Raw genomic sequence first — 27,591 nt, 5'->3', positions numbered from 1 at the left:
GCCCCCCCCGTGCGCGTAAGTATATATATATATATATATATATATATATATATATATATATATATATATATATATATATATATATATATATATATATATATATATATATATATATATATATATATATATATATATATGTTTTTAACTACGTAAAACTTGCGAATATACAACATTCTTCGATGTCCCATTGCCTGTGCATATAAATAGATTGTCAGGTTTACCGGCTCTTGAACATGCAATATAAAATTGTCCATGGGAAAACAATCCGTATTCAGATCTATGCCTCATTATTCTAATGATTGCCCTTGAGCTTTGTTGATGGTGATTGCTAATCGAACATTCCCTGTGTCCCCATCGTCATTTATATATCCCCCTGTGCCCCCGGCATCCTCGTTGTAGTTGTGTCCCTGTGTCCCGGTCGTCATTTATATTCCCAGTATCCCGGTCATCATTTGTGTTCCAGTGTCCACGTCTGTAATTTCTCTTTGAGTGTCCCGGTCGTCATTTATATTCCCTGTGTCCCGATCGTCATTTGTGTCCCGGTGTCCCGGTCTGTAATTTATCTTTGAGTGTCCCGGTCGTCATAAATATCTCCCGGTCGTTATTTGTGTCCCAGTGTCCCAGTCTGTAATTTCTCTTTGAGTGTCCCGGTCGTCATTTATATTCCCCATGTCCCTGCTTTTAGTTTTCTTTTTCTCCTTTATTTTTCAGTTTTTTCCTTTTTTAAGTTTTTTTTTCTTTTTCAGTTTTTAGTTTTTTTAGTTTTTTTTATTAGTTTTTAGTTTTTTTTCTTTTTAGTTTTTTTATAGTTTTTACCTTTTTTTAGTTTTTACCTTTTTTTAGTTTTTTAGTTTTTTTCTTTTTTAGTTTTTTACCTTTTTTTGTTTTTTTTTAAGTTTTTTAGCTGTTTTTGTTTTTTTTTTAGTATTTTCTTTTTAGTTTTTATTCTTCTTTTGTATTAATGCTAAAGCCAAGGTTCGAACCTGGAACCTCTTGGACCTAGAACCTGGAACATAACGCTTTACCAACTCAGCTACTTCGGCTTGAATACATTCGTTTTTGAGCAGCTTCCTCGGCTGTTGCCATTGTAGGTTCTTCAGTCATTTTACAATTAGAAATTTCTCTTTCAACGATCTTCTTACAATTAAAAATTTGTCTTTGAACGATTTTCTTAAATACCTGTGTCCCGGTCGTCATTTGTGTCCCGGTATCCCAGTCTGTAATTTCTCTTTGAGTGTCCCGGTATTCATTTGTATTTCCTCTTTCCCGGTCGTCATTTGTGTCCCGGTCTGTAATTTCTCTTTGAGTGTTTTTTCTTTTTTGTTTTTTTAGTTTTTTACCTTTTTTCTTTTTTCAGTTTTTTTCCTTTTTTTATTTTTTTTCTGTTTTGGTTTTTTTAGTTTTTTTGCTTTTTTAGTTTTTTTTATTAGTTTTTAGTTGTTTTTTTCTTTTTAGTTTTTTTGTAGTTTTTACCTTTTTTTTAGTTTTTTTATTCTTTTTTTACTTATGTCCTGGTCGTCATTTATATTCCATGCGTCCTGTTCGTCATTTGTGTCCCGGTGCTTTGTTGATGGTGATTGCTAATCGAACATTCCTTGTGTCCCGGTCGCTTTCTCTTTGAGTGTCCCGGTCGTCATTTATGTTCCCTATGTCCCGGTGTCCCGGTCGTCATTTGTGTCCCGATGTCCCGGTCTGTAATTTTGTCAGTCGACAAACATGACGTCAGTCGACACACAAACATGGCGTCACTCGACACACACACACACAGACAACTTATTTATATATATATATATAGATAGATAGATAGATGTCCCGGTGTCCCGGTCGTCATTTGTGTCCTGATGTCCCGGTCTGTAATTTCGTCAGTCGACAAACATGATGTCAGTCGACACACAAACATGACGTCACTCGACAAACACACACACACACAGACAACTTATTTTTATATATATATAGATATAGATGACGTCAAATGCAAACCCACAAACAAACAAACATGCACATATACAAATTATTTTTATATATATAGATACAGTTTCTTTTTTAGTCTTTTTTCTTTTTTAGTTTTTCTTTTTTTAGTTTCTTCTTTTTATTGATTTGTTTTCTTCAATTTGTCAATGTTCATTCTAAGATTGACACTTGGAAAAATCTTTACGTGTCAAGCATGCTAAAGCTCCAACAATTTATAATAAACCTCAACATTTTGGGTATCTGTTTTAAGGTTTTCGAATTACTTTAATCTATTGTCAAAATATATCGAAATATTTGTGCAATTCCCAGTTTTTTTTTTAGTTTTTTCTTTTTTTTAGTTTTTTAGCTTTTTTTAGTTTTTTTTCTTTTTAGTTTTTTACCTTTTTTTATTTTTTTTAACGTTTTTCCTTTTTAGGTTTTTTCTTTTTTTAATTTTTTTAATTTTTATGTTTTTTTAGTTTTTTCTTTTTATTTTTTTTTTAGTTTTTTACCATTTTTCTTTTTTCAGTTTTCTTTTTCTTCTTTATTTTTCAGCGTCACTATGAAATACATATCGCCGAACCTTTGTTTTTTTAACTAAAATCTGGTAGGCATCGATGACCTTATCCAAGTCAAAACCCAAACCCAATCATCATCGCTATCATTTTCGGTTTTGATACGTTTTGACTCTCGCTGGCCAGGTGGATTTTTATCTAACTGCGCGGTTTTGCGTTCTTTAGCCGCAAGCCTTTTGGCATTAACCCTTAGAGTAGATTCCTCGGCTGTTTCTTCTGCCATTGTAGGATTTATACTAAAATTTCTCTTTGAATTAACTATTTGAGCAGCTTCCTCGGCTGTTTCTTCTGTCATTTTAAGATATATACTAAAAATTCCTCTTTACGTGCTAAGCTTGCTAAAGCTCAACAATTTATAATAAACCTCAAACTTTTAAGTATCTGTTTTAAGGTTTTCGAATTACTTTAATCTATTGTCACAATATTTCGAAATATTTATGCAATTCCCAGTTTTTACATTTTAGTTTGTTTTCTTTTTCGTCTTTATTTTTCAGACGTCATATGTCTGGCGTAACAGACATAGTGTAACAGACATAACACACAAACAACTTATTTTTATATAGATAGATAAGGGGGTTCTCCCCTTCGTCAGTACCTCGCTCTTAACACTAAATTTCTATTTTGTTCCAATTTTTAAGAACGCTTTAGCGTAAAGAGCAAGGTATTGAGGAGGAGGCGACCCTCATATACGTAATAATTTCTGTTCACTTTATCTTTTAATGTTGCTCCTTACTTTCAGGTGATAAAAAAAATTATCTTTTTTATTTAATTTCTGAATGTTTTTGAACTCATACAGGTTTTGATTTTGGCTCACCGTACATGAATAATTAAAACTAATTTGAATATTAATTTTAATTTTATTTTGGTTCAATGGCTTTCTCAAAGTTTTGATCTGAAGATTTTGAGGAAAAATGGGAAGAGGGCCTAGTTGCCCTAAAAATTTTGGGTCACTTAAAAAGGTCACTAAAATTTTAATTTTATCTACAAATGTTTTTATTAGTAATAAATATGCTTAACTTATAAATTAACTTACGTAACAAACTTCTATATTCGTATATTTTTATTACGTACTAGCTGTTGAAGTGGCGCAAAGCGCCACACCAACACACAGCTGGTGGGGGTGCTTTGCCCCCCCCAAGCCCCCCCTGCGTGTATAAGTCTTTACGCGCCGTATTAGTTACGCGCCATTGTAGTTGTGTAATAGATTGTCAGGTTTACCGACTCTTGAACATGCAACAAATAATTGTCCACGGGAAAAACAATCTGTATTCAGATCTATACCGCATTTTCCTAATGATTGCCCTTGTGCTTTGTTGATGGTGATTGCTAATCGAATATTCCCTGTGTCCCCGTCGTCATTTATATATCCTCCCTGTGCTCCCCCCTGCGTCCCCGTTGTGGTTGTGTCCCTGTGTCCCGGTCGTCATTTATATTCCCTGTGTCCCGATGTCCCGGTCGTCATTTGTGTCCCGGCGTCCCGGTCTGTAATTTCTCTTTGAGTCTCCCGGTCGTCATTTATATTCCGTGTCCCGGTGTCCCGGTCATCATTTGTGTGCCAGTGTCCTGGTCTGTAATTTCTCTTTGAGTGTCCCGGTCGTCATTTACATTCCCTGTGTTCCGGTGTCCCGGTCGTCATTTGTGTCCCGGTGTCCCGGTCTGTAACGTCATCTTACAATGACGTCATATACAAAGTCTTATATACTTATAATGACGTCATATGCAAACCCTCTTGTTACAAAAAAACATACAAAAAAATAAACATGCATACAACTTATATTTATATATATATATATATATATATATATATATATATATATATATATATATATATATATATATATATATATATATATATATATAGATATTAGGGGGTTTATTTCCTCGTCAATACCTCTCTCTTTACACTATAGTTTAGATTATGTTCCAATTCCTTAAGAATGACCCCTTAATCACAAAGGCCGCTTAATTAGAATAAATAGTTTTTTTAAAACCAAAAAAAAAAGGTTACGTAAAGAGCGATGTATTGAGGAGGGGACTAACACCCTCATATACGTAATAACTTCTGTTCGTTTTAGGTTTTAATGTTGCTCCTTACTTTAAGTTAAAAAACTTGCTTTTTTATTTAATTTCTCATATTTTTAAATAACACTGGAAAATCAAGTTCCCCCTTCATGAAAATTCTCTTCCTAATTGATAAATTCCTTCATGGAAAGATCCTTTCACATAATGTAGGGTATTAAATTGTCCTCGAAGACATAGTTATCAGATTTTCCTACTATGCTGAACAAAATATTTATCTCAAATTTTGATCCGGTGACTTTGGAAAAAATGAGCGTGGGAGGGGGCCAAGTTGTCCTCCAATTTTTTGGTCAGTTGAAAAGGGCACTAGAACTTGTAATTTCAGTTAAAATGAGCCCTCATGAAAACCTGAAAACCTAAACTATTTTTGAATTTGAGGTATCCAAGAACTGTCGTCATAAGGCTAAAGATTGGCCTAGTACAATATTTAAAATGTATTGTACCCCCCCTCACCCCTAAAAAAATGTATATGTGTATTTACTTTTGGTTTCATTGTAAAATGGGATCACCTACCTACATTGAGTTTCTTGCATAGAAATGTTCAAAAATTCAAAATAAAAACAAAAACCATATAAAAAATACCGCTCTATCAATTTTGGTTGTCTTGTCATGTTCTTGTCATGTCTTGTCATGTTCATAGATGTAGATCATCTATGAAGGCCAGATTCGTGGTTTTTGTTGTCGAGTCTGTCCTACCCAGAGGCGGAGAATATACTTTGCTCTTCATCCCCTTCCTTACCTTCTTCGCATTAGTAAAGAATGGGAGGCATAAAGAATGGGAGGCAAAAATTAAGCAAATAAACATAGCTGCTAGAATTTCTAAGAAACATTCTACATTTCTTAAAATGTGGATATATTTAAGTCTATGTTATAAAATTGGGGTCAAATTTAGTATGCAGTGCCGAATATTATGTTAGACAGTTTTTGAAAAAGGTGCTGAACTTTCTTTTTTCCGTCACTGACTTGTCACATCCCTGTCCCCCAGGGACCAAATTTTTAAATTCATAACAATTAAACATTTATTTTTTGTTAAAAATATCGACTACTGTTGCACCTTACACACAAGGATATACTGTCGTGCCATCTGATTTATAAATCGGTACCGACGAATGCCGCAAATACAATGCATTTTACATTCAGTATGGTACCTCTGATTAGCAGCAAACCCTTAAATGTCTACTCCTTCTACACATATTTTTACACTGAGAAGAGCCAACCCAGAAACATTCATTGACTTAGCAAAAGGTGATATGGCTTTTCAGTACCTACTCCCCACCCTAATCATATAGAAAATAGGTTCAGAGAAAATAAAGATCGATCGTAAGCTACAAGTTTGAAATAATTGATAGATCCTTTACCGTTTCAAGTGATTAAACACGTGCCGAAGTGATAAGAAGGCGTACCGCGCATGAAGTTATTTCACGTCTTCCGCCGTTGTTTCACGTCTTCTGGTTATTTCACATATTTCACGTCTGTATACATTTTAAGAAAATAGTGGACACACTATGTCTTGTGGTTATTAGAATTGTGTAAGGATTGTATTTGCATAAGTGCAGTTCCCTGAGCTCAAAACCTGATCAATACTCCTCCAGCTACTGTAGAAATATAGCTATATTGTATAGTTTGTACAACTCTATTATAGTTTAATAAACCTTAGGGGAAAGGCTTTAACCTATTAAAGGTTGATCGGTTAATAATGCCGTTCAGGAATGCCCTATTGGCAATTTCCTTTAAATTTTCTGGCCAAAAATGACAATCTTCCGAAAAGCTACGTATGCTGAGGTTAAAAGGGGTCTTTTGGATTCTTTGCGTTTTGAGGTCTTTGCATCTTGGAAGACTTTTCATTCATCCAAAAGTGTAAGTATACTAACCAATTATATATATATATATTCTGTTCAAATAAGTAGGACGTTAAAGGTTTTCACATATATTTAAATTTAATTGTAAATCGAAAGGTGGTATTTTCTAAGAAATTTGATGTTGCTAGGATGAGGACTATATAAGGACTTGCGAATTTTGGGGTTGGGAAAAAGTATTTATCTAATCACTTTCCAGAATTAGCAAGGATGTGACAGTTTTGTAGAATATAAACTGCAGCAAATTAAGAGTCACCGGTTTTTGAAACAATAAAGGATATATACATACTTTAACAATGGGACGATTGCATACCTAAAAGACATCCATAAGGGACTAACTCTCTTCTCATTTTCTTAACTTTGTATATTATTATAATCTCTTAAATTTTACATTTTTACCTTTTGGGTACTTTCTTGCTCTGAAAATTTTGGGTGTGCAAAGTGAAATGAAATTTAAATAAGTTTTGTCTCCGCAACCAAATAATTTATAATGACAGTTATTCCAAGTCTTGCACTGATTACGATTTCAGTATTTCCCAATTCCCCAAATATAAAGTTTTTGAATACTGCATCTGCTTCCTTGCGTTATTTGAGCTCAAGTCAAACTTGGACTTTAATAAGTTTGAGTTAACAATGATTTGAAATTAGATTTGCCATTTCACAGTAAACACCATTCTCATGTTTGTCTCCACTACAAGGACTAAAGTCACTAGGAAACATAATTTCAGTTTTATGAAGATACATTCGACCCGTGTTACATTAATCAGAAGTTGAAGCATTATAAAAATTAACACATCTCAGACTGCAATTTATGGAAGTGACCATTTTGAAACTGGAAATAATTTGTGTGATATACTGAATAGAAATAATTCCCCACTCACCAAATATGAATCTATTTCTTTTCCCTTTTTGAATATGATGTATGTCATTTTTCAATCGTTGTAAAATGGATCCCAAAAGCGTTTAGTAAGAAAATATTGTTTTGGAAGCTATAATTCCTTATAGAACAAGTATGAATGCAGAGTTTAGGCACTTGGCTTCCAAATTTTATCTGCTATTGGTGGAAACATTTCAAAAATGGCGGTTTAGCCAACATCATTTGTATGCATACATCATTTTATATTGCAGTTTTAAGATCTAACTGCTATAAAATTAAATCTAAGGTATCATTTCTATAGCCTGACATGGTTTCTATGGGAGAACATATATTCAACATGCATGTCTCAGCTGTAATTTTTCTTTCAAAGGCTGTCCAAAAAGTACAACAACAATAGAAATCAATGAAAAAGTGCACAGCATTGTTTTAGAAGATTGACATATAAGAGATCGTGAAATAGCTAATATTGTAAGAACATCATAGAACACGTTGGTCGATGCTTTTCAAGCATTGCTTGGTGCGTTTGCAAAAACTAAAAGAGATTTTTTTGCACTGATAAGTTATAATGGATGAAATATGGATTTAGTTACACTCCAGAATCGGAACAACAGTCCATGCAGTGGATAGAAGCCATTTCTTCAGCTCCAAAGAAGACCAAGACAGTCCCATCAACAGGAAAGGTGATGACCTTGGTTTTCTGGGATGTCAAGGGAATTGTATTTATTATATATTATATTTATAATATATATGGAATATTTATAATATAAATATAATAAATTATATTTATTATTATATTAATTATATACCTTGGTGACGCAGATTTTGTTTGGTTTTTAGGTCATCCGATTATTTTTCAAGGTATGGTTAACCCGCAAAACATTGCATATATTCATTTTTTGCTTCATTGACACATCGCTCATATCACCCACCTACATAGAGTTCTGAATTGGAACTCCTGCAAAACTAAAAAAAAATCAGACAATCCTAGCAAAAATACAGCTCAAGGAATTTTGGTTGCCTGGTCATGTCCAATGAGCGCGTTGACATTGTTTGCAGAAGATCATCTTTGAAGGCCAAATTTATGATTCTTTTTCTCAAATTTGCCCTCAAAAGAGGTGGAGAGAACACTCCACTATTCCTGACCTTTTTCACTTAGGAGAAGACTGGGAGGTATGCAGAAGGCAAATCTCCCTCTTGTGAAGAAGCAGGCCACACAATAACCTCTCAGAATGGACAAAACTTTAGTTTTAGTAATTGGTACGAGATTAAATGGCAATGCCTGTAGGAAAGTCCCCATTCCCTGAATAATTTTAGTCAGATCGTAAAATATAGACTATGTAAAACTTTGGTGTAAAGTTCCTAGCTTTTTTGGTGTCATATTATTTGGATGCCGAACAATGCAAAACAAAAATCATTTTACCAAAACATTGATGAAAGCAAAGTTTATTTGCTGACAAACTAGAAATACTACTTTTTGAGTTTTCTTCTGCCAAAACTCACAAATTATTGTTTTTAAGCAGAAGAACAGAAAATTATCTTGGGTGTGACTATGAAAAAAAAATAGAAGCTAGAATGACATCATTGCCTTATAAGATACCGTTTAGGACTATAAAATATTGGATTATATCTTGTGCTTCTACCTTGCATCCGAAATAAGTATAATCTTTGATGCCACTCGTCAAACAGTTTGCTGAAACGAAACGTAAGTAAAGAGTGACCCATACAGATGGTAACCAGATTACAAAACAGAAGGACCTTTATAATGGAACGAAACTAAATAAATTTTCTTTTGCTGGGGATTCCAAATACGTAACAATTTAGTCTGGTCAAAAGAGCATTTTGTAGGGCATATCTCCGTGATAAACCTTAAAGGCCAAAATTCTGCAAAATGGAAACGAAATGTGGTTTAATCAAACTTGGGTCTTAAAAAGGCCACTGATAATGCTCAGTCAAATGGACTTTTTCCAAAATTCTAAGATGGTATACTACGATCCGAGAAAAATTAAAAACCAACAAAAAAAGAAAAAACGCGCATCCTTGACATACAAAATAACAACATAAAAACAAATTACGCATTCTTCCGCTTAGGGATATTCCGCTTAGGGATCCGCTTGGATATTATGTTTTGGAGTATCGAATAACCAGTATTCAAAGCTATATTTTTCATCAAAATCAGGTTATTTCTTGGGGAGCATCTCCCCTGGGTCGGAAATTATACAAATTTACATGTTTTAATAGTTTGATAGGTGCACATAAGCCTAACAAATTTTGTATGGATCGAATCAGGAGAGAGTAATTTTTCAGATGTATATATTGTTTCTTGAGTCTCATTTGATGCGTGAAAGTGTAAACACCTAAAAGCCACAGGATAAACCTGTTTTGTTTTTTTTCATTGGATACTAAGTGTTATAGCTTGCATTACTGTGTAAATTTGATGGCAATTTATGCTCCTTGATTTATTTTGAAGATGAACAATTAAAATATCCTTTAATTCTAGAAAGTTAAAGGAACAAGATAAAAGAAAACTATTATTTTCTTTGTCTTTTTTTCCAAATAATGTTCTGATACTGAAAGACTTTTTATGCGCCGTGTCGCTATTGCATAGACACAAAAATTTGTATGTAGCCTTTGTATGTATACATTTGTATGTATACCCCTAAACACTCTACCAAAAAAATCTTAGAATGATTGTTAAAAACATCCCTAGGACAAATGAAAAAGAACACCTACGAGAATCCCTATTGAATCAGAATTTAGATGTGTCAGAACTAGCAGTTAAAGGAGAAGTATTCAAAATAGTGACAATTATTCACAAAGGAGAAAATAAAACCCATGTTGTTGTTGAAGTCTCCCCAAAGATGCGTAAATGTATTAAAGACCACCGTAGTCTGAAATTAGGGTTCATGTTGCACGAGTGTGAAGATTATATCTACTTATTAAGATGCAACAAATGTTGTTTGTACGGTCACAAAAGCAGTGATTGCAAAGGAGTTATCCTTTGTCCGTATTGCTCTGGAGAACATGAATATATGTCATGCACATCTTCTCGACCCTCCTGCCGACCATGTCAGTCAAAAGGACTTACAGGAACCGGACATACCTCGTAGGACATAAATAAATGCCCTACCGCAAGAAAAATAAAGGATTTAATGCAAAATCGTATTGAATATTCTTATGAATAATTTCGATTCAAAGAGTGATTTAAAGTTCCTTCAAGTCAACTTGCAACATTCTTATAGTGCAATGGTAACATTAGAAAAGACCCTAGATGATTATAAACCTGATGTAGTACTGCTACAAGAACCCTATGTGAATAAATCCGGAAATATTTCGTGCATACCATCAAATTACAATAGCTTTTCTAAATTTGATCCTGATAAGAGGTTTTATAGTGCAGCAATATTAGTTAAGAGTGGAATTAAAGCCGATATTCATCATGAAGATTCTAGAAATGAGTTGGTTATTGTGTCTCTGTACCTCAAGAGTAGAACAATTACAGTGTCCTCTTTATATTGCCCTCCATCAGTGAGTTCCTTAGCTTACCAGTTGAATATCCTAGACAATGTGAAAAATATACCTCGCTTAGTCATAGGTGGTGATTTTAATGCTAAAAGCCCACTATGGTCCCAAAGAACAGTTACAGACATGCGTGGTAAAGAATTAGAGGATTTTTTAGCTAGTAAAAACCTAGTAGTGTTAAATGACCCCACTAAAGGTACATACGGCATAAGTGGCAACACTAGCCCCGACGTTACCACAGTGAGTGCTTCTTTATTATCATTCGTTGAAGACTGGGACGTCCTTTCTGATCATCTATCAATGTCTGATCACTTATATATTTTGTTTAAACTAAAGTTTGAAATAGGTTGTAAAACTTGTTATAACCACAATGATTGTAAATTTGACTTCAGGAAGGCAAATAGGGATAAATTTAGTTCAGTTCTCTGGAATAGAATAGATAGTGTATATACTATGCCGCTTTTTACTAAAAATGAAATTGATTTAGCTTTAGATAATTTTGTGGATTTAATAACACAAGCAATGTTAGAATCAATACCAACACAAAAACATGGTCCTAATTCCAAAAAATATGTAAGATGGCGGAATCCAGATTTATCTGCAAAAAGGAAAGCCTATAGACATGCCTTACGAATTTATAAAATATTGAGAACATGGGAAAGTGACCAAAACATGAAGTATTTAAGGAATAGTTATAAAAAATCAATTTTAAAAGCAAAACAGGATGACTGGAGGAAATTTTGTGAGAATAGAGGAATATTGGACCCTTGGAATACTATCCATAAAATAATAAAATCAAATAAACCTCCGATTAGGCCTATACATGTGACTAAAGATGATGGCTCAATAACAACGTCAACTAAAGAGGCAGGCAAAGTACTTTTCCAGAAATGGTTTGGAAAAGATGATGTAAGCAGTGATACACATATCATACAAAATTAAGAAGCGTAGTTACAGAAATCTTGACGATGGAGGACAATGATGAAATTACCATCACGGAAGAAGAATTAAGCGAAGCGATTAATAGCATGCGCCCGTTAAAAGCCCCCGGTCCAGATTGTATTGAAAACCTAATTTTAAAAAAGAATATAAATGTTATAACACCATCACTATTAAAAATTTTAAACGCATGTATAACACTTCGGTATTTCCCATCAGCCTGGAAAAGGGCGAATGTCATATTAATTCTAAAGAGCGGTAAAAAAAATGATGGTAATCCCCAGTCTTACCGCCCAATTAGTTTGTTATCAAATGTAGGGAAAGTCTTTGAACGTTTGATCATGTATAAACTTGATGACTTGGGCTTCAAGAATTGGATCTCGAGAAACCAGTTTGGGTTCATGAAAGGCCGTAGTACTTTAGATGCTATAGGAATAGATAATCTTGTTACAAATATTGAAAAAAAAACAAGCAACATAAACTTCTCACGCTGTGCCTGTTTTTTGATATACGAGATGCATTTGACAACGCTTGGCACCCTGGCACTGTGAAGAAATTAAAAGATTCCGGATGCCCAATTTGGATGGTTAAGTTGTTGCATAGCTATCTATCAGACAGAATTGTATCATATAATAATGAGTTTTCTTTAAATATTGAGAAATCCTGTCCACAAGGTGGAATATTATCACCATTTTTATGGAATATTAATATTAATGATTTATTAGATTTAAATTTGCCCAATAATTCTCACATACAAGCTTATGCTGATGATTTATGTGTTATCATTGCGGGCAAGACTAAAAGTGATTTAGAGTTTACAACCTCTGGGGTTTTTCGAATCTTTGATCGTTGGGCGAGTAATAATAAATTAGTTTTTGATTCAAAGAAAACAGAAGCTGCTATTTTCACTAGTAAACGAATTTTTCCTAAGCCTGCCCTTGTTTTTAATGGTAATGTAATTGAAATAAAAGAAAAAGCTAAATATTTGGGAGTTACCTTAGACAAGAAGTTATTATGGACAGAACATATTAGAAACCGGATAAATTCTGCAAAACAATATTCTACAAAATTGATGTGTGCTGCTAAATGTACTTGGGGGCTAAAACCTCGTGCTCTTAAGAATATGTACCTGTCGGTTATAGAAAGCACGATTCTATATGCAGTCCCGGTATGGATTGCAGCTTTAAATAAAAAATATATTGTCCGAATGCTAAGCTCAGTTCAAAGGCTTTCTCTAATTTTGATCACAAAATCTTTTCGCACCGCTCAAATTGACGTACTTACAGCGTTAGCAGGAGTTTTACCAATAGATTTGAGAGCTAAAGAATTAACAATTATGCGCTATGCAAAAAAGGGTAGACCAGAATACTGGCCAGAATTTTCTACACCGGGTATCCCAATATCCAGCAGAACAAAATCACACAGTGTATGCACAGATGAGATTATAACAAAATTTTTGGATGTTCAATCCGATGATAGCTCACCTCCCTTTCCCTTAGATAGACGTAAACTGAAAATTGCTCTTTATGAAAATTGCTATCAAGGTTTCACTAATAGAGTGAGTTCATGGCCAATACAATTCTTTCCATCAAAAGACCATTTAATAGCTGCTTCTAAAATGAATATTACACACCAGCTAACGCAAATTATAACAGGACATTGTCGGTTAAATTATTTCTTCAGTAAAATTGGAAAAGCTAGAAGCGGAGAGTGCATTTGTGGTGAAAGTGAAACTTGTAGCCACTTCCTGTTTACTTGTCCGGTTTATTTCTTACAACGTTTTGGTATGGAACTAGAACTCCATTCTTTAGGAATTAATTTCCCATTTTGTCCTGGCTCAGTAATTTCTGATAAAGTATTAAGGAAATGCTTGAACAGATTTTTGTATTCGACTAGAAGACTGGTTTGATGTTAATATTTGATATTTATACCTGATTGTTGTCTTTGATTGTAGCATTTATTAGTTTCATTTATTCTATTGTTTTTTGTTGTTTTTTTTTCTTCCTATGTAGTGTTAGTTTGTAGACATTTAGCAGTGAAATACTTGTAAAGGTTTAATCACTTAATAAAATCATCATCATCATCATATTGTTTCTTAAACTCCTGTTTCCAGGAGCTTTTTACAATTGGCACTGGTTAATCTTTACAGTTTGATGCCATGTATGTAAATCTGTTAGACAGAGTAGTATTAAAACTGAAAAATAAAATATTGCGAATAGGGGGGGGGGGCTTTAACCTCGAATCTTAATGCTAAATTTCGACTAGTGATTTTCCCAAACTCTTTCAGAGTGCAACAAATAGCACGAGGTCGTCATTGACAGTTCTTTATTCGCTGATTACTTTTCAAAAAATTTAGCAGAAAATTGTATTATTTGGAATAAATGCAAAATCACAAGCGCTCTCATTCTCAAAGCATCCTCAAAAACTTCCCTCTCCTTTTTATCATGGTAGAATATTTAATCTTATTGAGAGAAGAAACTTAGAGCTTATCGTTAAGAGCAAGAAGTTGGGGTCAGTTGGTATTCCCCTTATTATATTTTTTTTCGTTTTCAATTTTAATGTATTTTTTTTTAATTTCACTTGAAAATAAAGTTTTTTTGTTGCTTAACGTATTTTTGTTTTAATGAAAATAGCGTAGTAACCTTAAATTAAAGGGAGGAAATTAAAATCAGACTAAAAGGAGGCCTCCATTACTCTCCTCTCCCTCTTGACATGGGCGTTAAATTTTTCTTCGTGATGCTTAAATGGTTAAAAATCAATTTTTTCATCAAAAATTACTGCTTCCGCAATAAGAAGGGACCTGTTCACCCTCATACCCCCATTGTGTTCTTAATTCCAATATTTATCCAAATGAAGGGTGTTAATACGTCAAGCTCCCCTAAATATTTACCAAAAAAGACCTCTCAAAGTAAGCTTGAAACATTGGTCAAAATTTGCTTTTGCAGCCTTAGAAAACCCCTCATCCTCTCCCAATAAGGCTCCACTTATTGCTCCCCTAATAATGGTGAGCAATTATGCAGCAATATATAGCTGCAAGTACTACTGGGTAAGCGGTCTATAATGATGGTTCGTTTTGAATGGACTGGATAAATGTGTTCTACCCTTTACGCTTCTACGAAGCACTGTGGCTGATACTTCTTCAGCAGTATAGCTTATATTGCTATAGCTTATGAGCAGTATGTCTTGTACTGCTTATATTGCTTAGTACTGAACACTAAAGCGTTATAAAGCAATATCTTTTATAGCTTTTAGTCAGTTGTAATTCGGCTTCCATTGTTTTTCTGTGGTACAAAACGGCTAAAATTGGAACTTCAGATTTTGCTATCTGTCTCTGAACTTTGTTATGTGTCTTTGACTGATCTTTTATTGCTTATAATTGGTGCTAGAACTTTGGATTTCCGCTTGAATGAATTGTGTAGCAATATATTTAAACTGTGACTATTGGGGGAGGGAGCAAAATACCATCTATGGCGTTCCTCTTAGGGTAAAATATGGGGAAGAGAAAAGGAGTAGCTTCTTGGAGAAAAGATGGGAGCTCGAAAACCCCATCAAGTGAAAGCTCCAATCTTCCATTAAGAAAAAAAAATGAAGAAACAAGTTTCGAAAAAAAATGCCAGTTGAAGTGTTTTCACTTAAATCCAAAACTTATTTAGGAATAATGATAAAAATTACTTAAGAAACGAGACATGAAAAATGAAGAAACGCAAAATGAAGAAATGAGTTTTGAGAAAAGACTGCCTAGTGAAAAATATGTTTTTACTCAGATCCTAATTTAGGAATAATATTATTCATATTTATCCTAACAGTGTCCACATTTACAATACTAATCGTTAATACATATTATAGCACTTACAATATAGTAGTAAAACACATTTTCCTAAATTTCCCCTCAAAAAAGAACTGAAGTTCAAGAATCAAAAATAGTGAAATGTCACTTTTTTAAGAAGGTCCAAATTCTTTGTGAAATTGTGGCAGAAAAACTGCAATAATATTAACGCAAATTTGAGTACATTACTATGAAGCTATCTTTCAGTATTTTTTTTTAATCTCTGTATATTTTGCATAAGACAATATAGTATAAATAATTGAACTTTTTTTTATATAATCAAAGGTATTAACGATAATATACCCCTTGAACTCTTTATGTGACAAAATTGTATATTTTTGTAGGGAAAGCTTAAGAAAGGTACGAAGTAAAACCCATATCTACAGTCCTATTTTATCAAAAACTTATATTGACTTGTTTAGTATCTTGGCCTAAGTTGGACAGGGATCTTTTTGTAAAAGTTATGAGCGAAACTGAAGCTTGAAACGAACAAAATTATTGCTCCAATGTCTATCTAAGACGTATCTGCAAAGCCGATTCAAATAAACTGACTTCTGACTCGTGAAACTAAATTGTGGGTTAGATATTATCAAGAGACTAATAGAGCAGTATTTTATTTTCTTCAGGCTGATTAAGGGTTTTTTTTTACTCTTAATACGGTTTTGCTGTGTTAATTTCGTGCTTTTAGTAAAGTACTTTGTTCTGGAATTTTTCAAATATGGGGAATAGCCATTAATTAGTATTTTTTTTTTTTTTTAATCAACTTAGCAGACACATAATAGATAAATTGCAACGCAGTAATTTTTGTTCGTTTCAAATTCCAACTTCACTTTTTACTTCCATGAGAAAAATTTTCTTTTTAAATTAATGTTCGTCAAGACTGTTGAACTATTTGTGTCTGTTTAAACTTAGTGAATTTTACATATATTGAATCAGTATAAAAGGCGAATTCCTTTGGTATATATACTAAACTGATAATTTTCTATTTTAAAGTTTAACTTCCAGTGGCCTCTTCTTACTTAAAACTCACCCAAAAGATTTTCGGGTTTCAGTGTCGTTTATTTTCCAATCAACAAAAAAAATGACTGTCTAAACTGTCGTTAATTTGCAAAACCTCTTTTATAACTATTTTCCAATTTGTTGGTTTAAAGCTCTTCTTGAACGAAAAATCTCGTTCCTCTGGAATCTATTCAATTTCTACTCCTTCGAAAGTTTTACGAGAGCAAGCTTTCTATCAAAGAAACTGGATTAGGGCTTTTATATTAGGCAATTTAATTTATCCAAGACCAGCCACTTGGATGTAGTTTTCAATTTCATTTTGGTTACTAGGGTCATTCTCTCTTTCCTCGAAAAATCGTTACCATCTTTAGTGCTTACATTTGCTTTTTCTTCGCTGTACTGCTATTCTAATTTTCTAGGTTTCTAACAGACGAGCCAACCAGGATTGACAATTTCATTCGAAGATGTAAAAAGTTAACTGGAACACTGTTAACCTTGAAAAGGTAAATTAGGAAGAAGTAAGACTCTTTTCTGTTCAGGTTGAAGATTATAGAAAAAAGAGTCTCTTCATCGTCTATTTATATTGAAAGGCAAACTATTGTATTCCAACAATCATTTTTTTTTATTCCATTTTGCCTTATAGATTGGATAATTCCCAAGTGTAGGATGCTCTGAACAATCTATCTCTGAGTATCTATAGATAAATCCCTTCTGCATACATGAGGAAGAAAATGAGTTTCTAAACTGCAACTTCTGCCCTATTTTCCAATCTTCACGTGTGGCTATTGGTCCTTTGAGAGCTTTTAGATATCTTATTAACCTTTTGTAATTTACTAGGAAATACAATATTAGTATTTGTCATAAAAGAATATTTTTTGGAAAAAAAATTGACCCAAGCATCCCGTTGGGGCGAGAAAAAAAAAGCTGTAGTGCTCTAAATTTGAAAAATCTCTCACGTTTAGAAGCAGAAAGAACTTTTAATTTTTTATTTTAGTTTTTTCCAGATATTAATGAACAATTTCCTTTTTTAACATTATTCATAAACATGATGATTTATTAAATTCTAAATATAACGGAAATTATAACAAGATTCATATATATAACGAAAAATGTAACAAAAGTTAGATTATGACGAAAATAGGCTCTTTTATACCTAAATCGACAGTTTTATTATAATATTAAGCTTATTGTGAAAAAATATGATTTAGTTTAACAATTAACAAAAATTAGTCACATAAAGTCTGTAAAGTATCTTTTTTATTTTACTTTTGATGAATTTTGTTTAACCAATGACAGTAATATATTCTTGCTTATCTTTCCATGTCCAAGGGTTCTTTTTAAGCCAGGGTCCACAGTGACTTTAATTCACAGGAATTTGAACGAAAACTAGGGGAGGAAGAATTTAGCTGTTTTTTCAATGTTTTCAATGTAGCTTTAAAAAATGCACTTAGAATATGGATTAATGGTAAGAATCTGGTTCTACAAGTCGAAATTTTATAACCTAATTTGAATATTGTCTATGAATTTGCAGAGACTGGTTCGGTGACGAACCTTACAAAACCAAGAAAATGAAAAAGCCAAAGTACGGCTTAATGCACTCAGTAAGACAAAATAAAATCACTTTTAATGAAATACTAAAAATTCTTTCTAAAATACATCTAATATCCATCAGTTTTCTAAAATCTTTATATATTTCATATGCGATAAAATTTCATAATTAATTTAATTTATTGTTTTCAACACCTTCAGGATACCAAGGATAATGTATCTCTTGGCTCTATATGACAAAATTGCAGTTTGATTTTTTTAGGGAAAGCTTAAAAAAGTTGTATCCCCCGAAAATTGTATTTATCTCTATTAAATTTCCTCTCTGTATTCGCTTATCATTGAGCTAAGGAATATCCATCCTATACCCTTAAGTGGTCCTGGATACACTTTAAAATGCAAGAACATGGTGCCCCACTTGGTGATTTTTGGTTCAAAACCACTCTCGCGAAAGTTAGCACAAGTTTCTGGCTGGTTGTAATATGAATATTCAGTTTGTGAAAATTTGAAAAATATCACTGAACTTAATACAAATTGAAATTGGAAATACTGCAACTATTTTAACAATCAACATTTCATTCACTTCCATTCTCTCATTTGTTTTTTTCTCTAATGTTCAATGTGATCTTTTAAATGTCTTCTACAGCAGTGGTAATTGCTCCTGTTTGTGTCAGTGAGTCAAGTTTCTTTTTAATCTAGTATTAGTAGGAGAGAAGGCAGTGCAGTCCCATGGCGTTCGTTCACTTCTTTCTCTGAGGAATTGAACTTCCTTGAAGGTAATTTTCAGCCACAATGTGTGATGCAGCTTTGGATGTTCTTGTTTTTGTCAAAATCAATACTTGATTGAAATATCCCCTTTTAGTTTACTAGCAAACCGTACCTCACTTACCTTTCTTTTTAGGTCAAAGGGAAAGACAAGTTTTTCAGTTGAAAGTTAAGAGTAACCTGAAAAGTTCAGATGCATAGAAATTATACTGTATGTAAAGGGGGCTGCCCCCTCCTGAGCCCCTCGCTGGCTACGATAAAGCTTTCGAGTGCTTTAAGTGTACTTCTTTTCTATTTCATTGCCTTTTTGTGTTCAGCGGTCACTCTTAAAAAACTGAGACAAAATCCAGACTTAAGTGCAAAGAACGTGGGGATGAGGAGGGTACAGCCCCCTTCATATACGAATAACATCAGTTCAAATTTAGTTTACATGTTCCTCCTTACTTTCAGTTGAAAAAGCTGGTTTTGTTCCTTTGTTTTCTGATCATTTTTCATACTATTTCTAGGCCTAGCCTGGACTAACCAGGCCTGATTCAGACTTGAGTACAAATAAACAGGGTTTGAGGAGGCGGCAGCCCTCTTCATATACGGAATAATTTTTGTTCGTTCTAAGTTTTAACGTTGCTCCTTACTTTCAGTTGAAATAGCTGGTTTTGTTGATTTATTTTCTGTTTGTTTTTCAAACTAAGCCCTGGCCTAACAAAAATATGATGTTGGCTACTGGCTCATAAACTCTCAATTTCTTGCTTTTTGATTGTATATATCACGAAATCACGAATTCCAAATTGATTAGTAGCATTCCACTTTTTCAGTTTTCCTGCTTAAGACTCAAAATCTTGGTAGGTAAATAAAATTTTGTACAAACCGTGAATATTTAGTAAAAATTTTCAATGAACAGTAATTTTTTTGAATAAGTTCTTATTTATGTTTTTACTACAGAATTAAGGGTGGACAGGGAGGGGTATTATTATTCACGTGGATGGAAATTCTTCACAGCTTTTGATCTTCTATGTGGCTGGAGCCATTATGACCTCCATAACAGGCGTCCCTAATGTTTACATAAATTGTGTACACACATTTAGATATATTAAAATATTGTATGTGAATAGAAAACAAGAAATATTACTATTTAAAATCCCTGAAAACAAAATACGTTGGCACACTGTATTATTATTATTATGATTATCATTATTCCTTTTTTTTTTGTTTTTTTGGTCTCAGACCAGGGCACTTTGTATCGAAGGAGTTGTGGTAAAAACTTTGAAAAGAATTCATTGGATTTGAAACTGAAAGGGCTAGTGCTCTTTTTAATGGTGAAAAGTGATTGGAGGGCAAATCAACCCCCTCCCACGCCCACCATTTCCCCAAACACATCCAATAAAAAATTTTGAAACAGCCATTTTGCTTGGCGTAGTTAGAAGGTGGGGAAATTATGTCTTTGAAGATGACAAGTCCGCCACAGCCTTCAGGACAAGGGTTGTAGGTTGTGCCCCTGGGGGTATATAAGGTTTGTATAGAAAGGGTGATCGTATAAACGCTGGAGGGGGCTCATTAAATTGGTAATCAGAAGTTTCAGTGTCCTTTTTAATATTCAGTTTGATGGGAGGGCAGCTACCCCCCTCATCCCCCCCCCCACATACATGGCTTAATGTCCCGAAATGTATCCAATTGAAATTTTAAGATAGCAATTTTATTTAAAATAGTCCAAAGATCATATAACAAGGCTTTCGGGGTTGAAACAAAACCCCATAGCCAGGGGGGAAGGTTCGTAAATTATAACCCAGGGTATTTAAGGTGCTTATGGAAGGGTTGGTTGTATAAACTTTAGAGGAGTCTCATTTGGTTGAAAATTGAAAGTTTATAGTTCGCTTTAAAGTGTCAAAAGTGATGGAGGAACAACCCGAGATACCCACAATACAGAAATTTTAATCAAAATAGTCCAAAGATCAAATAGTTCGTGGTAAAAAACTGTGAGTAAGGAGTGATATGGCTCAATAGTAACCAAAACACTAAGTAGCAGTATCTTGATAATAATAGATACATCAAAAGAATCAAATTTGATGCTTATTCAAAATTTATGAAATGCATGAAGTTTACCGCCCCTCATCAAAAGTTACGAGTCTGAGAAAATTTGGCTAATTTTTGAAAAAGGGAGGGAACATCCCTAAGAAATCAAGTGATCTTGATAAAATCACTCCATGAAATCCAGAATATCAGAGAACCCTACTGTAGTATTTTCTAGCCCTTATATACAAAAGTGTGGAATTTTAAATTTTTTTTGTAAAGATCACGAATGCGTGTCTATTTGATTTTTTTTCTTCCCCATGGGTGATCGTACCGAACCAGTGATCCTAGATGATCAGGATATGGAAATCAAGTGATCTTGATAAAAATAACTCCATGAAATCCAGAATATCAGAGAACCCTACTGTACTATTTTCAAGCTCTTATATACAAAAATGTGGAATTTTAAATTTTTTGTAAAAATCATGAATGTGTGTCTATTTGATTTTTTTCTCCCCCATGGGTGATCGTACCGAACCAGTGATCCTAGATGATCAGTAAAGGGATTATTTGATCGACAATCAAAAGTGCTAGGGCGTTTTTAAGTGACCAAAAATGTTTGAGGTCAGCTAGCCCCCTCCCATCCCGCTTTTTTACCCAAAATTATCCAAGCAATTTTCTGAGATAGTCATTTTCTTCAGCATGGTCGAAAAATCCAACAATTATGTCTTTGATGATGATTTGATTCCCCACAGCCCCTGGGGGAATGGCTGCTAGCTATCGAATTTTTCCATTGCTTACATATTGTAGTATTGGCTATTGGGAAACATAAAGATATACCTGAAGGGGATTTCTGGTGGGATACTTAGGATCTAGAATCATTTCCATGGAGAAATTTCCGTAAGGGAAGTGAGTTTTTCAAGGGAGGGGCAGCGGGGTTTCCCAGTATTAATTAAAAAACTATCAGAAATTAAATTAGAAAAATAAAAGTTTTTTCCACTGAGAGCAAGGAGCAATATTAAAACTTAAAACGAACAGAAATTGAGCCCCCTCTGTATCTCGCTCTTTACGCTAAAGTGTTTCATGAATTTTTAAAAAGCTTATTATTCCAATTAAACGGTCCTTCTGCATTAGGAGCTATTCTCAAATAATTGGAACAAAGAGTCAAACTTTAGCGTAAAGAGCGAGGTGCTGAGGAGTGGGAAACCCTCTCATACAACTTTTTTTTTTTATTCAGTCAGATAGAAAGGCTTTTGGGGTTCTTACAAAGCACTAGACCCTGGGGGAAAGGGTTGTAAGTTATGCCCCGGGGGCATTTAAGGTTTTTATGAAAGGAATGGTTGTCCAAACTTTAGAGTTGGTTCATTTGTTTGAAAATTGGACATTCTAGTTCCGTTTTAAGAATCAAAGTAATGGAGGTCAATCAGCCCCCCTTACTACCCCTTTTTTATGAAATTCGTCTGATTTAAACTGTAAGACAGCGGTTTCAAACCTTTTTGTACCGGTACCTCCTTTAAAAAAAGAAATTGGTGCGTCCCCCTTTAAAAACAAATTGTTACATCATGTTAATTTATCTAAAAATCGAATTTCATAAATACTCAAATTATATTATAATTTATTTAATGGGCTACAGAATAATATACAAAATTATGTAAGAATATAGTATATTTATTATAAGAAATATAATAACAAAACAAAATTGTTTTGCGGGTCTGCATCAAAATGTGTTAGGTAGGTTAGGTACAACTATTCTGTATATTATGAAGTAAGAATTGTTTTCTAACTTCACAATATCCAAATACTTTACCCCCACCCCACTAATGTGCAAGTATGTAGCCCAAATTGTATATTTTCCATCTATTCTGTCACATTGTTTTGTCTTGTTTCACGCTAAGCTGAAAGAAACTAACGAAAGAAATCGATTCTACAGTGCGTCAATGGATGAACAACTTAAGTGGTCGGCTCTATAACAGACGAGCACATTGATTCTAGTTTGAATGTGTCAACTCCTCATCTTTTAGAATCATTGGCTTGATACAACCAACCCAGGAAAAGAACACTAATATACAGGCATCTTGAGATCATCTTTTCTGACAAAAAATGCGAAATTCCATATTTCTGTAGATAGGAGCTTGAAACCTCAACGGTAAGGTTCTCTGATAGGCTGAACCTAATAGTACGATTTTCATTAAGATTTATTTATTTTGGGGGGCTTACCCCTTCTGAAAATCAGGCAAATACTTTCATGTTTGTAGCATTTGATAGGCAACAATCAACTTAAAAGAATTTTATATATTTTGAATCAGTATAAAATACCAATTCTTTTTTATATATTAATTATTAGCAGAAATTCATTTTTTTTTTAAGTTTTGGTTACAATTAGCCCTTGTCCTTATTTACAGTTTGTTATCATGAATTGTTTGATGTTTATTTTTAAAGCAGGAACAAAAATACTACAACTTAGATACATCTGATGTTGATGGGCCTCATTATAGCTGCATTTGCAGATAAATAGAAATCACATACGACTACAGATACTATCTAAAGCATGTTTTTTTCTGAAATTAGAAAAAAATGAAATTGGAAAAGCAGTTTACCTATCCCTATGATAAAGCTGGCAAAATATAAAAGGACGTAGCATTAGTTGAGAAGGAACTGGTGTTGACACACTATTTTCGAATCAATTTCTATGCATTTAAATTGTATACTCAATAATTTAATCACAGTGTTAAAACACTGGAAAAACCCACATAATTCGTTATGTTTGACTTTTTGATAGACATATTGGACTATGTGTCAGATCTAAACAAATCATTAGTTTAAGAAAAAGTGGCATGGTCCCAAGACCTTTTTCCACTTCACCTTTCACCTTTTCTCGATGGAATTGAAGCTTCCTTAATAGAAAATTTTAAACCATAAAGTAACCATAAACCATAAAGTAAACCATAGAAAAAGTGGCGTGGTCCCAAGACCTCCATTCACCTTTTCTCGATTGAATTGAAGCTTCCTTAATAGAAAATTTTAAACCATAAAGTAACCATAAACCATAAAGTAAACCATAGAAAAAGTGGCGTGGTCCCAAGACCTCCATTCACCTTTTCTCGATTGAATTGAAGCTTCCTTAATAGAAAATTTTAAACCATAAAGTAACCATAAACCATAAAGTAAACCATAGAAAAAGTGGCGTGGTCCCAAGACCTTCATTCACCTTTTCTCGATGGAATTGAAGCTTCCTTAATAGAAAATTTTAAACCATCATGGGTAAAGTAACTTTGCTTGTTCTTTGTCAAAAGCTTCAATTAATTGAAATCTTTTGCTAACTTTGCAAGTTTAACGTATCCCAGTTGTCCTGCTTTTGAATATTTATTTTAAATAGAGGGAGAAAAGATGATCGCATCTACGATATATCAAACAGTTCGTGGTAACAAACTGTGGCTCGGCCCAATAGCAATCGAAACTCTGAAAGACTGAATTTTGATAACAACAAGTGCATCAAAAGAATTGATTTTTATGTTGATTTCAAATATATAAGATTCACTAAGTTTAATGTTAAAAATCAAAAGTTACAAGTCTGAAAAAATTTGCTTTATTTTCGAAAAACGGGAAAAACATCCCCTAAAAGTGTTATATTAATGAAAGTCATACCATCAGATTCAGCGTATCAGAAAACTCTAATGTAGACGTTTCAAGCTCCTATCTCCAAAAATGTGGAATTTTGTATTTTTTTGCTAAAAGAAAGATCACGGATGCGTGTATATTTCGTTTTTTTGGTTGTTTTTCCCAGGGGCGATCAATCGATCCAGTGGTCCTAGAAAATCACGATAGGGCTCATTTGAACAGAAATTTAAAGTTCTAGAGCTCTTTTTAAGTAACTGAAAATATTGAAGGGCAGCTAGGCCCCCTCTCACACCCTTTTTTCCCCAAAGACATCTGATCAAAATTTTGAGATAGCCATTTTTTTCAGAATAGTCGAAAATCTAATAAATATGTCTTTGAGGATGAATTAATTCTCCGAATTTCCCGGGAGATGGGCTGCAAGTTATGAACTTTGCCCATTGTTTAATAGTCTTGGTTGTTGGGAAGCATACAGCTATTTTCAGGATGGATTTTTTCTGGTGGGTGGGGGTAAGGGGAAGGGATTATGTGGGTGAATCTTTCCATTGAGTATGTTTTCATGGGGGAAGGAATATTTCTATGAATGGGATTTCCCAGCATTTTTTTAAAAACGATCAGAAATTAAATAGAAAAACAAGTTTTTTCAAGTGAAAGAAAGGAGCAACATTAAAACTTAAAAAGAAGAGAAATTGTTACTAATATGAGGAGGTTCATACCTTGCTTTTTACAGAGCAAAAAGTAAAAAAAAAACAGCTTTAAAAGTTAATACCTTGCTCTTTACGCTAAAGTTTTTAGTACTTTAAAAACAGCTATCTATTCTAATTAAACGGCCTTTGTGATTCAGGGGTTAGGCTTAAAGAATAGGAACAAAATTCAAAATCTAGCGTAAAGAGTGAGGTATTGGCTAGACGGTGAACTCCTCATATACGTAATAATTTCTGTTCGTTTTAAGTTTTATTGTTGCTCCTTGCTTTCAGTTGAAAAAAACCTGTTTTTTTTTATTTAATATGGCAAAGAGGCAGGCATGCACCTAGTAATCCTTTGGGCTACGTGGTTTCTAATAGTTTGCTAAGACCACGGATATAAAAATCGGGGGAAGGAAATCTTTTACATGAAATTTAGGAGATGGTTGGACCTTGAGACACATTTGGCAGCACTTAGAAGGGATGCACCAATTTCTTTTAGAAAGACCACGTATTTCTCCTCACGTTCTTTCGTTTGCTTTCTCCCTATACAAATTGTTACCATATATAATTCTCTACCATAAAGGGAATGAAACCGAGTAAAAAATAAATAAAAAGAAACAAAGAAAACACATGAACACGGACAATTTTCAAAGAAAAAACTATCCAATTTTTTTGAATTGGATTGTAAAATAAATTAATGAGTTACAAGACAAATTTGAAAATGAAGTTAATTTTATTCTAGAAAAATGTTTTCTCCAAATGTGTTTCTTTAACATCTTGTAATTCCAGACTAGCTACAGTTCAAGAGCAGCGTCAGTTCAACTGTCCAGATGGTCAAGAGTCAGATTCAGGTCCTCAGCCCACTCCAAAAGCAGTGCTCAAAGTAAGTATAATCCACTTGCACGAATCGTCTGTGAAACCCTGATGATGTACAAAGGCTGTGGCAAATGCGCATGGCTATGAAACGCTGCCACAAGCAGTATTGCTAACTTTCAGTGGTATAATTGATTAATTATTCCCGCTGAAAATCTGCTTAAGAATCTGTCATGCCCTTATTAAAGGTCACTATGTATGACGAAAAATAACAGCTGATATTCTTTTCTGCTGTTACAATAATCAACTATTTTCATTCTTTTACAACGCTAGTTCAAGAGTGTGTCAACTGCGAGTGTGTCATACCCCTCAGTTCATATCTATGAGACTGTCCCATGAAGCTAGCCCTCGGTTCTTAAGCTAGCCCTCAGTTCGGTGATAGTAACTAATCCTCAGTTTACATTCATGCGATTTATCACATGAAGCTAGCCCTCGGTTCTTAAGCTAGCCCTCAGTTAGGTGATAGTAACTAACCCTCAGTTTACATTCATGCGATTTATCACATGAAGCTAGCCCTCAGTTCTGAAGCTAGCCCTCTGAGTGTGTAACTAGCCCTCAGTTCACATCTATACCATTTGTCAAACAGTTCGTGGTAACGAACTGTAGTAAGGAGCGACCCGGCTCAATAGTAACCAAAAGTCTAAAAAATGGAATTTTGGTATCAATAGCTACATCAAAAGAATCGCATTTTAATGCTGATTTTAAACATATAAATTTCATCAAGTTTAGTCTCACTCATCAAAAGTTACGAGCCTGAGAAAATTTGCGTTATTTTAGAAAATAGGGGGAAACGCCCACTAAAAGTCATAGACTCTTAACGAAAATTAAATAAAAAAAAAACTAGGTTTTTTTAACTGAAAGTAAGGAGCGACATTAAAACTTAAAACGAACAGAAATTACTCCGTATATGAAATGGGTTGTCCTCTCCGCAATCCCTCGCTCCTTACGCTAAAGCTTTTAATTGTTTTAAAAAGCAGAATTGTGGGAAAGAGTCGAACTTTAGCGTAAAGAGCGAAGGATTGCGGAGAGGACAACCCATTTCATATAGGGAGTAATTTCTGTTCGTTTTAAGTTTTTAATGTCGCTCCTTACTTTCAGTTAAAAAAACTAGTTTTTTTTATTTAATTTCTGAACGTTTTTGAATTAATGCATGTTTGATTTTGGCTCTCCGCACATAAATTATTGAAATGAAATTAGTATATTAATTTTTTTTTTTGGCTGAATGGCTTTCTCTTAGTTTTGATCAGACGATTTTGAGAAATAAGGGGTGGGGAAGGAGGCCTAGCTGCCCTCCAATTTTTCGGTTACTTAAAAAGGCTACTAAAACTTTTAATTTTCAACGAACGTTTTTATTAGTAGAAAATATACGTAACTTAAGAATTAACTTACGTAACAAACTTTTATATTCTTATATTTTTATTATGTGTACGAGGGGGTTTGTACCCTCGTTAATACCTCGCTCTTTACACTAAATCGTAAGTTT

At 33.7% G+C, this 27,591-nt stretch overlaps 1 protein-coding gene across 6 annotated transcripts in view; it reads left to right on the top strand.

The window, feature by feature from the left end:
* The window catches only part of LOC136026415 (coiled-coil domain-containing protein CG32809-like), a 330,704-nt gene that overhangs the window by 273,413 nt on the left and 29,700 nt on the right, over window positions 1-27,591 (top strand). For 5 of the 6 annotated variants that reach the window (XM_065702997.1, XM_065703006.1, XM_065702989.1 and 2 more), the window contains 2 exons: window positions 17,040-17,123; window positions 26,025-26,118. In XM_065702997.1, the coding sequence (XP_065559069.1) occupies window positions 17,040-17,123; window positions 26,025-26,118 (178 nt within the window). Of the gene's footprint in view, window positions 1-17,039; window positions 17,139-26,024; window positions 26,119-27,591 lie in introns of all 6 variants that reach the window. The other variant, XR_010617288.1, reaches the window with a different exon arrangement.

Source organism: Artemia franciscana, chromosome 1, assembly GCF_032884065.1.
Source record: "Artemia franciscana chromosome 1, ASM3288406v1, whole genome shotgun sequence".
Lineage (NCBI taxonomy): Eukaryota > Metazoa > Arthropoda > Branchiopoda > Anostraca > Artemiidae > Artemia > Artemia franciscana.
Note: the sequence above shows the minus strand (reverse complement) of the source record. Positions and strands in the feature narration are given on the sequence as shown.